Source organism: Pundamilia nyererei, unplaced genomic scaffold, assembly GCF_000239375.1.
Source record: "Pundamilia nyererei isolate P.nyererei 1_Seehausen unplaced genomic scaffold, PunNye1.0 scaffold00113, whole genome shotgun sequence".
Classification (NCBI taxonomy): Eukaryota; Metazoa; Chordata; class Actinopteri; order Cichliformes; family Cichlidae; genus Pundamilia; species Pundamilia nyererei.
In genome coordinates this window covers 1,514,820-1,527,655 of record NW_005187514.1, presented here as the reverse complement: position 1 = coordinate 1,527,655, position 12,836 = coordinate 1,514,820, and the positions used below count along the sequence as shown (strand labels likewise).

Sequence of the window (12,836 nt, the reverse complement as noted above, 5' to 3'; positions counted from 1 at the left end):
ACATTTTTGTTTTTTACTGCGTTCTGTCACAGTAATGTCATCGCCCCTTGTAAAAATAGAGATTTATAATTTCCTTTTCCTCTCTTTGCAGGCTTGTCAACATGTCACTATGCCTGGGGTTTCCACTCTGAAGCTGAGGAAGAACTCCTGAACATGCTACCTGCAATGCAAAAGGGAGAGCCAACCTGGCCTGAGCTGCGCTCAATGGGTGTTGGCTGGTGGCTTCGCAGCACTAACAAGTTACGCAGATGCATTGAAAAGGTGAGGCGAACAAGTTAGCTGTCAGATCCCAAATGCTAATCCCTGAGCCAGTGCCACTTTTGTAAATTGACTTATTTGAAGTAGAAATTTTCAGACTATAGTTGGTTATAAATCTGCGTATTAAAGAGTTTGCTTTTTTAAAATATCTTACTAAAGATTTAATGATCAAATAGTTCATGGTCTGGTAATTTATGGGATCTACATGGTAATACATATTAGAAACTAGTTTGAAGATCATAAACACAAAATGGGAAACTATTTTTTGGTAATATCTTAATGGCTATTCCCATGAAAAAAAGAACAACGTACAGTGAACGATGTAACATCGGTTTTCGATTGTATTTTGCGGAGTGAACATTAACCAATAAATTGATTCAATTAATTTTTTTTATCTAGATTGCCTTTTCTTTCTTTCTTTTCTTCAAAAAAAAAGCATCCGTATAATTTAAGCGTGCACACTTAACAGCTCTGAAGGATGTCAAATAGTATGTTAGGCCTGTTTGCTTCCTCATGGGTGTTCAGTTTATAAGTGAAATACTCGCAGGTATATGGGAGTACAGTTGTGCTGAGGCTGCTCTAAACTGCAGCATACTGAGTTACTCCCTAAAATGACCCATAAATTTGCAACTTGTTCTGTGGATAATGCTGTGTGGTGTGCGGTGGGAGAGACTGAATGTACTTTTCCTTCTATTTTGTCAGGTTGCCAAGGCTTCTTTTCAGAGAAATAATGATCCTCTGGATGCAGCTATATTTTACCTTGCACTGAAAAAGAAGGCAGTGGTTTGGGGACTGTACAGGTAAATGAAACTGGCGTGATTTTTGCATATGAAATACACATACAGTTATCACATTTGTTACTAGATTTAACCAAGGCTAGCTATGTTAGAACGCTGAAGACCAGTGAATTTAATATTTCTGCTTTCAATCCCTAATCTCATTCTCCCCAGGTCTCAGAAGAATGCTAAAATGACAGAGTTTTTCCACAACAACTTCAGCGAAGACCGGTGGAGAAAAGCAGCATTGAAAAATGCCTTTTCTCTGCTGGGAAAGCAGCGGTTCCAGCATTCTGCAGCCTTCTTCCTTTTAGCCGGCTCCCTTAAGGATGCTGTGGAGGCAAGTGGAAAACAGACATAAAACAGTGTTTCCAAGAACCATCTTTTTTCCCTTCAACACCTCCGACGCATCTCAGCTCGCTAAACCTCAGTTAGAAACCTTACTGCAGTATGAGTTAAGTCAAGTGCTCCTCCTTTTCATTTGCAAACTGCCTGTAACTTAGTAAGCGTTGGGGTTTTTTTGTGTTGTTTTTTTTTTCCTCAACAGTTCATAGTCAAGGGCAATGTTTAATGATCTATTCAAAAGCAGAGAAACCACATTGCTCAAAAACAGAGCACACCAGCAGTATTTCTGTGGTGTTCTTTGTATTATTAAAACACCTCAATACATTTCCACTGTGGTGTCTTTGTCAAAAGCTTTTAGCACAATTCTCTGAAGCATTTTTGATGTTGGCAATTGACTCTTGGGTGTTGCTGTCGCTACTTCTTTTTGGGTGAATTATCAGTTGCATGTTATCTCATTCATAAACCAGCATCTCTGACCCCCTTTTTAGACTCTACTTAATGCCTCTTACATTATATTTGGAGAGTGCTGGTTAGTTAATGTGAAAACATGTGTTTGTTGTGAATAGTGGTTTGAAAGCTTGGCGTCAATCAGTGCGAGCCACAGAAATGTCCAGAAAGCTGCTCCTGGTCATGTCGATTGTTTAACCTTTAATTTGTCAAGGTTATTTCTGTTTAGTGAGTCCCTGAAGCAGTGGGTCACATTATTTCATCTGCATGAGTAACTGAAAGCCCTTTAAGCATTTTATGGAAATAAGCACCACTCAGGCAAAGGGCTATCATTGACTTTGCTCAAGTCTGTCTGACTGGGAGGTAGTCTCATTGATATGCACCTCACACCTTCCCAGTTGGGAGCAACCACAACAACTTGAACTAGTCACTCAGTTTTTGCTGTGAGCACAGGCTTTTGTTGTTTGCATTTTTGGCCCTTTCCTTTCCATTTTGACAGGTAAACAACAGTTTCAGATGATCAACACATACCAAGTCATATGTATTATTTATCTGCTCTACCTCACTCAGTCTTGCCAGTAACAGAATCCACTGCTAAAAAATACCTGGCTTCTTTGTCGTCCTCTAGGTGTGTATAGAGAAAATGCAGGACCTCCAGCTAGCGTTGGTGATCTCAAGGTTGTATGAGTTTGAGTTTGAGACGGCATCCACCTACAAAAAGATCCTCCAGAGACATGTTTTAGGACAAGACAAACAGGTGTGCAGACACCAAAAGTTGTTTTTTCAGTTTTAAGTGTATAATTTGAGCAAAATATCAAATGTTTGAATCCATAACATGAAAAAACGCAAGATGAGCCGTTGTAATTAGTTCATGAATTTCAGATTCCGGCACACCAGGACCCATTTCTGCGGAGCATGGCTTACTGGGTCCTGGAGGACTACAGCAAAGCCTTGGATACTCTACTTGAACGAAAAGCTAACATTGCCAGATCTGGGTCTGCTGAGAACCGATATGACACTGGTAGGTCTGCTGTGCTATTTATGTTCTTTAACTAGAAAAATTCCATAAAAATATATATTTGTAACAATAGATCTGTTACACTTGGTTTCACTGTCTGATTCACATTACTACAATCTTTTCTTTTTTTTAAGCTAATTAAGAAACACAAATTGTACATAAGTATGAGAAGAATCAAGAAAATAGAGCATAGTGAAAATTTAGGTTCATACACATACCATCATTTCTGACCACATTTGTTTTAATAGCTGTCTACAGTGAACTTTAGCTTTTCTAAATGGAGTTTCTCAGATAAATGTAAGTATAATATAGGAATGCAATCCAGTTTTCTGGTTTTTATCTTACCACTCCTTTAAAATATTAAGAGAACAGTTGTTTCAAGGGCCATTTTATTTATGAATGGAAAAATGTAATTCAGCCAGAATCTGCCTGTCAAAAGATTCCTTTGTAAATTTCTGTTTGATATAGCCTTTGTTGTCAGAATATCAAAGGGCTGTCCAATATAGATTGTCAGATAATAACACGAGGTAGACTGAAAGTGCTGCAGATTGTAATACACACTAAGGTTAAGTCCTCATTCACAACCTTGCAACTATTTTTGGTTCGTTAAGTGAGCTGAAATTGCACAAGGAACCTTCTGACCACAGAGCTCAATTTATTAAAAGAAATTATAACCAGCATGAATTATGAATGGATGAAGAAATGAACTTAAAGTGAACCTCACTTTGACTTAAGGGCCCAACCAGTCCCACATTAAAATGCTGTGACATGTGGTTGGTAAATGATGCTTCTCAGAGCATGCTTAGTATGGTTCTAGCAAAGGTAACACAGCTTATAAAAACTGCAAAACGGTTCTTTAACTCTGTAGACATTTCTGCTGCCAGGTACTCAGACATTTTTATACCTCAATGAAAATGAGTGAACATGATGCTTCACCTCTAATTTAACTGTCAGTTTTTGAGCTTCCATCTACATCAAATCAAAATGTATTTATATAGCACATATTAAAACAACAATGTTGACCATAGTGCTTCACAATCAGTAAAAGCACGAGACAATTAAAACAAACAATAAAACAGGACAACAAACAATAGGCAACAACACAACAAGCTAGAACAGCCAACTAGTTAGAATCAAAAGCCAAAGTAAAAAGTTTTAAGACGTGATTTAAAAGACTGGATAGACTCGGCAGCAGTACGATTATGAACAGGGAGGTTATTACAGAGTTTAGGTGCCACGGTGGCAAAGGCCCGGTCACCTCTCGACTTCAGTCGAGACCTAGGTTGTGCTAGGAGCATGTGATTGGACGATCTAAGTGCTCTGCTGGGATTGTATAAGTCGAGTAGTTCAGAAAGATAGCTGGGCGCTAAATTATTCAGAATTTTAAAAGTGAACAAAAGAATTTTAAAATCTATGCGATATTTAAAAGGGAGCCAATGTAATTTGGCTAAAATTGGAGTTATGCGTTCATAGATTCTCGTACCTGTTAAAAGACACACAGCTGCATTTTGAATTAACTGAAGCTGGTAAAGAGAAGAGTGTTGGAGGCTCAAGTAAAGGGAGTTACAGTAGTCCAATCTGGATATGATAAATGCGTGGGCAAGCTTTTCAAGGTCCTTTAAAGGAAGGAATGGCTTTGCTTTAGATATCTGACGCAATTGGGAAAAGCTGTTTTTTACCACAGTGGAGACCTGTTTCTCAAGTTTAAAAGAGCCATCCAGAAACACTCCAAGGTTTCTTACAGTGAGCGAGAGATGGCTAGCGAGAGGGCCTAGGGAATCAGCTAACTGGTCTAGCAGAGTGTGACTACCAAAGACTTATGATTTCGGTCTTATTCTCGTTCAATGTAAGAAAATTATGCGATAGCCACATTTTAACTTGATGCAAACAGTTGAACAGAGGTTGCAAAGAAGCAGACCCATCGGATTTCAAAGGTGAATAAATCTGGATATCATCAGCATAACAGTGAAAGGAGATGTTGTATTTTCTAAAAATTAATCCCAAGGGCAACATGCACAAAGAGAAAAGAGCAGGACCGAGCACGGACCCTTGAGGCACACCACAATAAATAGGGGCAGAAGCCGAGGAGTGTTGCCCCATAGCAACAGAGAACGACCTCTCTGAGAGGTAGGATTTAAACCAAGATAAAACCGTACCTTTGAGACCAACAACATGTTCCAATCTTGATAGAAGAATGTTGTGGTTAACAGTGTCAAAAGCAGCAGTCAAGTCTAGTAAAACTAAAACCACGGAATAGCCAGAGTCAACGGTTAAAAGAAGATCATTAAAAACTCTAAGTAAGGCTGTCTCTGTGCTGTGGCGAGGTTTAAAACCAGACTGAAACTTTTCATTAATTACCATTTGCATCTAAAAAGGTCTGAAGTTGTTTTAGAACTACCTTTTCCAATATTTTGGAAATAAAACGGAGTTTGGAGATCGGCCTGTAGTTAGTGAGACCATTAGGGTCAAGATTTTTCTTTTTCATAATAGGTTGCACAACAGCTTAAAGACAGACGGTACACAACCTGATGACAATGATGCATTCAGCAGAGATAAGATACAAGGACCAATAACATGTAAAGCTTCCTTAAAGAAACGAGAAGGAAGAATATCATGCGGGGAACCAGAGATTTTGAGATGATCAATTATATCTTTTAAAGCAGAATAAGACACTGGCTCAAACTGTTGAAAGACAGTCAAGCATTCAGAGGCTGGAACTGGGTCTAAAACTGATGATGAATGAGATGGATGAGAAGCCCTTAGAGCTGAGATTTTTTCAGAGAAATACTTTAAGAATGTATCACAAAGAGCAGGGGAGGCATCCCTATAAGTGGTAGTGCGAGGGTTTATCACAGAGTTAAAAGTATTAAAAAAGGCTCGGGGGTTGTGGCTATTAGTCATAATAATGCTAGACAAAAAGGCAGGTTTGGCAGCTTCAACAGACTTTTGATACTTAGATAAACAATTATGGAGGATGTCCAGAGAGACATGGAGTTTGTCTTTCCTCCATTTTCTTTCAGCACGACGACATTCACGCCTAAGGGCGCGAGTAGTATCATTTAGCCAGGGTTGTGAGGATTTGGCACGTTTAATCCTCAGAGGTGCCACAGAGTTAAGTATGTCAGCGCATGTAGTATAAAAGAGGTTAGCAAGCTCATCCGCTGATAAAACCCCATTACAGTTAGCATCAGAGAGGGGAGAGTCAAGGAAAGCATCCGTGACGTGAGCGATTGACTGGGAGTTAATAGTGCGCGTTTGCCACACAGGACCATCACTGTTCAAATTCACATCGCTACAGTATTAAATAAAACTGGGAAGTGATCAGAAATCCTTGCCGTGAACACTGGTGCCATCTTGTATTTGCATTCGAGTGACAGGATAAGGTAGTTTTGTCAGTCATTAGTTCTCTCATAAGTGCATACCTGAAGTTGTCTGAAGCTTTGGCAGTGATTCAGTTAGGTCAGGTATAGTTGTATTTTGTTTTCCTCTAATATCACAGCTTGTCTTTGCAGGTATTGTTGCTAGGACTCGCCAAAGAAATAGATGAAACCGTTTTGTTTAACTTTCTGTCTGTGGCAGGTACCTCTTCTGTGTCGGCTTGTAACCCTGAGGTTTTCAACTTTTACACCTACCTGCGTACTCACCCACTCCTCCTTCGCCGGCATTTTGGCTCATCAAACAAGGCAAAAGTTGGTCTGACTGCTGAGGTTCGCAGCGCTGACTCCATCAGCCTGGATGAGAGAAGACTGTTTTTCACAGCTGCATATGCACATTTGCATGCAGGGTGCCCTATGCTTGCACTCGAAGTCCTCTCCAAGATGCCCAAAGTCCGCAAGCATTCTAGACCCCAGGATGATACAGGCAACACTGCTGAGCTCAGTGTTGGGAGTAGGAACGGACAAGCATCGGACCCAGATTGGTCTCAGTCAGCTCTGAATGGCTACGAGTCAGATGGCAACAGCTTATCAAACAGCCGGTCGGATTCAGTGTTAAGTTTCGATTGGAGCCAGCCGTCAGTGGTAGTTCCAGATGAGCCCCTAGAGCTGAAATGGGATAGCGACAAAGATGATGAAGAAAATGATGAGGATGAAGAAGAAACTAAAAATGGCAAGAGTGGTAGTGTGTTCCACGAACCAGTATCTCTGGTTGAGGAGAGCGAGGACAGCAATGATTACATTGAACCGTCTGATGATATCCTGGTGACTCAACTGAAATTTGCAGCGTGCTTGAAGATTATGACCAATGAGCTCCGGACACTGTCAACAGGGTACGAACTGGATGGAGGAAAGCTACGTTACCAGCTCTGCCTGTGGTTAGAAAGAGAGGTACTGACATACACATATTTAAACAGCTTTGCAAACTTTGAGGTCAAATTTCATTTTTCATTTTTTTTTTTTTTTTATGTATTTATTCATTCATTTGTGTTATATAACAAGTCTTTCTGCAGACTTGAAGCCACGCAATAAAACTTTTGTATTTTACATAATGCCCACACATCTCCTTCTTGCCTTTATGATTATTGAGCATCTTGTCTGTGTGCATATAAATGTTACATTTCATGGATGAGGAGCGCCTTGTTGATTAATTGATTTTTAAGATCGGATTCTGTTTTGTTTTTGTTTCTTTTCCCCTCAGGTGGGGGCTCTCCAGCATTGCTGCAGCTATAAGCGTTGCCTGCCAGAACTGTCAGTCCAGGGTGATGTCCCTGTTTCTGGGTTAGTGGAGGAGGAGCAGGTGGGTGTTGATAGCTGGCTGCTTGCTATATTAAAATTAAAACAGCAACGATATCTAATGACGTACTTTGAAGGAATATTATCTCTGTTTGTCAGACATGCATACCCAATTATATATACTTACCCTTGCACAATGCACCTACTGTGTGTTTACAAATTACTTTAGAAAACCCTTTTTTTTTTTCTTTTTTTTTCTCTATTGTTGATAGACCACGTTAATATATACCATTTCAAAGCATGCTGCTTTTTGTTTGTGCCCTACCCAGGTGGGTTGATTTACAGAAAGGCTGAATGACTGTCTATAAAACTAATGAAGTCTGAATGTTTTTGCCAGCCTGGGAGCCCCCGTGGTGACAGCCACAGGAGCAGGAGACACTGGCTGCAGAGTAACCAGCCCTTACTGAGGATGTTTCTGAGTTACTGCAGCTTGCACGGCTCACACGGAGGAGGTCTGGCCTCTGTACGCATGGAGCTCATACTGCTGCTTCAAGAATCTCACCAGGTAATTAAAATGGCAACTTTTCTTTCAGTTGGAGCTGTTTTGTCAGTGAATGAATGAACAATAGTAATATTGTTTTTTTTGGGGGGGGGATTTGATATGAAATGTTTAGTTGATTACAACATAATTATAATTCAGGTGATTCAGAGGAAGATTTTCTCATGCTTTTCTCTTTGATTTTGCGTTTATCAGCATGTTTAGAATTAAACATGAAACAGTTTTTTGCTCATTGATTACTAGTGTTGGTCTTCATGGATTTAAAAGTGACAAAAGTGATAGCTTTAAAGTTTTCTAACACTGCCATGTTTCTTAGTTTGTAGTTTTGGTTTGGTTTTTCAAAGGGGCTTCTTGCAGTAATTTATAGTCTTATTAATTGAGTCTTAAGCAACAAGTCAAGAATAATTAATTATGACTGTGCTCTCTTTATGGCCACTCTGTTGTCTTACAATACTTGAATACTGCGTCATATTTAAAGCAGGTCTTTTTCACTACAGACAGTGAAGTATTCTGGGCAGTATAATCCGCCCAGAGTTTCCACTTAATTTAACTGAAGCATATTCTCTTTGAAGGGAATGATACTGGGCAGATGAGTCAAAGAGTACACATGATAGACGGAACATGAAGCCATCTGAATAGCTTGTGTTAGCACACACCACCACGCGCATGCACACACCTCGTTGTTGTGCCCAGGCAACTGTCTGCACACTGCCAGCAATAGGCTGACAGGCTGTACTGATTCCTGGAGCTCCTAAGGGAGGGTCGTGCCTCAGGCTGGCGATTAGAGAGTAAAATTTTAGGAGGTAAACAATTCAATGAGCCAACATGGGAACCGTGCTATTAAATGTTAGCACAAGTGATGATTTGAGATAAAATTGGATTATTTTGTACAAGCTCTGCTCCCATGGTTGTCAAATTTAAACTTTGGTGTCAAGGAAATTTTTGCATTTTTGCTTTTGCCTTGACTTCAGTCAGGGTGCAGAGCTTCTGTTAAGATGGTGACAGCTGAATGTGATTCATCAAGAGTGACGAACATAAGTCTGTGGTATTCTTACACACAGAGTCATATTCAGGAATTTGGTAGATACATAAAGAACCAGACATCCCTCCAGTGCCAAAGCTTTCTTTTTTTGCTCATTAACTGTCATTCACACAAAATGTATGTAGAAATCATGTATGACATTTACACGAATTGGCTCATCTTGTCATTATAGCTACAGAAAAGGCTGTGCTGTCAAAGGTTCAAAGCAGCTCCCCTCTGTTCCTTGTTCTTTTAGCGAGGTGTCTTTCTTTCTTCATTCTAAAGAAAGAAATAAGAAAGTAGAATCCATCTACATTTTCTTAGTTTGCTAAGTTTACTGTTGTGTAACCTTAGTTTGTGTCCTTGTGCATAGGTGTGGGGGTTTGTATTTACTATGATAGACATCTACAGATGTACCATAATGATTTGACACTCATCTATGACATTTGTACCCAGGATGACTTCATCCAATCTGTGGTGACGGTGACCTCACAGCCCACCTCCATCCCTCTTTTGATGGCTTGTACAACCAATGTAAAGACAGTGGTGGCCAATCCACTTGTCTATTTGACCAACCTGACTCACGACATCCTGCAAACCATCAGTGCACTCGATTCTCCTCCACATCCAGATGTTGTTACCAACGAGGTGAGACAATTAATTTCTTCCTTATCCAGATAATTAAGAGTTGATTTTGTTGTGTTATGTCTGTAGGTTTATATACTGCATACTGTTGTGGACATATGCTTTTTATTTGGATTATGTGTGTGCCAAACCGTTGAAAGATGGAGAGACGTTGCATTCAAATAATATTAAAAACTGTAGTGAGCAGTTTGTGTTTTTGCACCAACATATGTGCACAGTAGAGGTTTGCAACAGTTTCAACTGTGTAGTTTTCTTGGCATCCATGAAGTTTATTAGTAGGGCTGCACCGAATCCTGTGAAAACCTCTATACGACACTCTTCTCGCTCACATTGCTTCTGTTTCTTTGGGGTTTATGGTCATTTGTTGATACATAGCTCTCTTAAGGTCCCTCCACAGCATTTCAGGCAGCCTGGTCAGTCTAGACTAGACTGGGCCAAAGCAACACCTTGATTCTTTTCTTTTTCTGCTGTGTTAGGGGTCACTGTTCTGACATGGTCCAGTATGGATTGAAGCTTAAGCTGTCCGACAGATGCACTCTAGAAAAATATGGTATTTAAAAGAGGTCATGGTAGACTAAATGACTGAGATCCTGTAGCTGCAAAATAAGCTAAGCTCACCTCCTATCCACTGTCATACGTATCACCTGGTATGAGGTGCTTGTTTTTTATTTGGGGGGGGGCTTTTCCAAACATGTTGCCATGCGTTATGCTAGACATCTCCACTTTTGGTCTCATCTGTCTAATGGACATTGTTGCAGAAGTCTTGTGGTTTGTTTAGATGTAATTTTGCAAACCTGAGCCATGCTGCCATGTTCTTTTTAGAGCGAAAAGGCTTTGTGCTGGCAACCCTTCTAAACAAGCCATAGTTGTTCAGTCCTTTTCTAATTGCACTGACATGAACTTTAACATTTAACATGCTAACTGAGGCCTGTAGGGTCTGAGGTGTAGCTCTTGGGATTTCTTTGTTTTACAATTTCTCTGAGCATTGCACAGTCTGATATTGGGGTGAATTTGCTGGGACATCCTCTCCTGGGAAGAATGTGGCATTGTGTTAACACACACCTGAATGCGCCAGACCAGCAAACACTTCTGCTTTTATAGAGGTGCTCACACTTGCTAATGATCAAGTGTTGCACCTGTCTGCTATTTGCCCTCTCAGTTCCTCTAAATGTACATAGTTTTTCAGAGAACCGCAGTCTTGTGAAATCTTGTATATTGATCTTTTATATACAGTATATGAGACTGAGCTGTAAATAAACCTATAAATGTCAGGAGACTTTGCAATACGTAACATAAGAATAACCTGGGGTAGTAAGGCAAATGTTAGGCAGTTTTAATCAGAATTGATGTTAATAGATGGTGTGTGTGTGTGTGTGTGTGTGTGTGTGTGTGTGTGTGTGTGTGTGTGTGTCTCTCTCTCTCTCCATGAGTGCTAATTGCTGCCTTATCATTAAACTTGTTTCTAGAGAGATTTTGGTTCATTTTGCAATATTTTGAGTCAGAATATATTTGCTATGCTGCATATAGGAGGCTGTTTGCACATGAAGCATTTGTGTTTGGGGAAATGAAAAGGAATGTGTTTTTGTATTCAACAGATGAATGTGTCAGTCACTTGTCTTTTAGCTGTTATTTGCTCTTGATCAGATTTCTGGGAACTATGCGTTGATTGAAAACCAAACTTTAAGTGTAGCTTAATTATTGAACTCTCATGCTAATTAATGTTTTATTTTGTTGTTGTTTTTTCATTGCTTCTTATTTCAGATCTATGTGATGCACACACTGGCAGCCTCCTTGTCTGCCTGTATATATCAGTGTTTGTGTGATGGACAAACATACAGGTAAGTGTTGCAAGAACTTTATTTCCTCATATATTTATTTGCTCTTGAGCATTTGCTAAATACACCCACTTTACTATACTTTTTAGACTTTTAATCCCTAACCTGTCATGTTACAGATACTATCCATCAAGGTATCATGAGTACATGAGTAGCTTTATACTAAACTGAAATGCACCAGGGCAATTTGGAAAAACTCTTACATAACCTGACCCAAAAGGGTTGGAGCTCATTGTGGGTATCCACTGGGCTGCATCTCTGAGCAAAAGTCTTGAATTCTTTATGTATTCAAGCAAAGCTAATTACACATTTCTGTTCATTTTCCATCACATTCACATTGAATATTAAGACAAATTATTAATCTGTCATAACTACTGTTATTATATGTCCCTGGTGGTTCAATTAAAGCCAAAATGCTGCCAATAATAATGCACATTTGTGTCCTCTGGTTCACCCTGTATATGTGTTAGTGTTTTTAGGCTTATTGGAGCAGAATAATAAGAAATAATGGGGACAGGACCTGACTGCTGGTAACCAAGCATACTTTATAATGGGAGCGTAATGCAGTCATACAGCCAAACACTATACATGTAATAGCAATGTAGAAACTGCTGTTCAAGATCATCTAAGCATATTCTTTGTTTCAGATTTGCACTTTTTTTTGGGAGGGGTGAAATAAAGATGTGTTGGACGTTTACCACACAGAAGTATGACAGTTACTTGTCTGTTTTGATCATGTTGAGAATGAATTATAAAAGCTGCAGGGCTGCTGTTTGTCATTCTTATTGTAAATACTTAATTAGATTCTTGGTTTTGACAGATGGGAGGAACATTGTTTATTTAAGACTCTTATCTACCATAACTCCCAATCACTCTGACAACAACCCAGAAGGATTTAAGCTTAGAATGGATGAGTGTGTTTTTATTTATAACATTTTTTTTAATGACCCATTTGGCTTACAGCCCTGTTGCTATGTGAGTTCCTTTTTTTCTTTTTTTCTTTTTAAAATAATGTAGCAAATTTTATTAACTAGTGCTTCACCAGACTGGGACCTGAGTCACAGTGCCGTGACTGCAGAGAGACTTGCTCGTGTGTCATGTATCAGAAAAGATGAAGATTCATTTTTAAACTGAGAGCAAACTTTCATTATTCTTTCAGAGCAAGCTGTCCGACCTCACTATTTCAAAGTTAACACGACTCTAAGTGATGTGATTAAATGAGCACATGGTTTGGCATCTTTCTCACTAAATACTTTAAACGC

General features: G+C 39.4%; 1 protein-coding gene across 5 annotated transcripts in view; it reads left to right on the top strand.

Annotated features, from left to right (window-relative positions):
* dmxl1 (Dmx like 1) overlaps positions 1-12,836 on the top strand; it is a 62,084-nt gene that overhangs the window by 28,848 nt on the left and 20,400 nt on the right. For all 5 annotated transcript variants that reach the window (XM_013913062.1, XM_013913061.1, XM_013913063.1 and 2 more), the window contains exons 24-33: positions 92-261; positions 961-1,058; positions 1,209-1,374; positions 2,455-2,583; positions 2,709-2,847; positions 6,424-7,169; positions 7,480-7,578; positions 7,912-8,079; positions 9,551-9,742; positions 11,501-11,577. In XM_013913062.1, the coding sequence (XP_013768516.1) occupies positions 92-261; positions 961-1,058; positions 1,209-1,374; positions 2,455-2,583; positions 2,709-2,847; positions 6,424-7,169; positions 7,480-7,578; positions 7,912-8,079; positions 9,551-9,742; positions 11,501-11,577 (1,984 nt within the window). The remainder of the gene's footprint in view (positions 1-91; positions 262-960; positions 1,059-1,208; positions 1,375-2,454; positions 2,584-2,708; positions 2,848-6,423; positions 7,170-7,479; positions 7,579-7,911; positions 8,080-9,550; positions 9,743-11,500; positions 11,578-12,836) is intronic.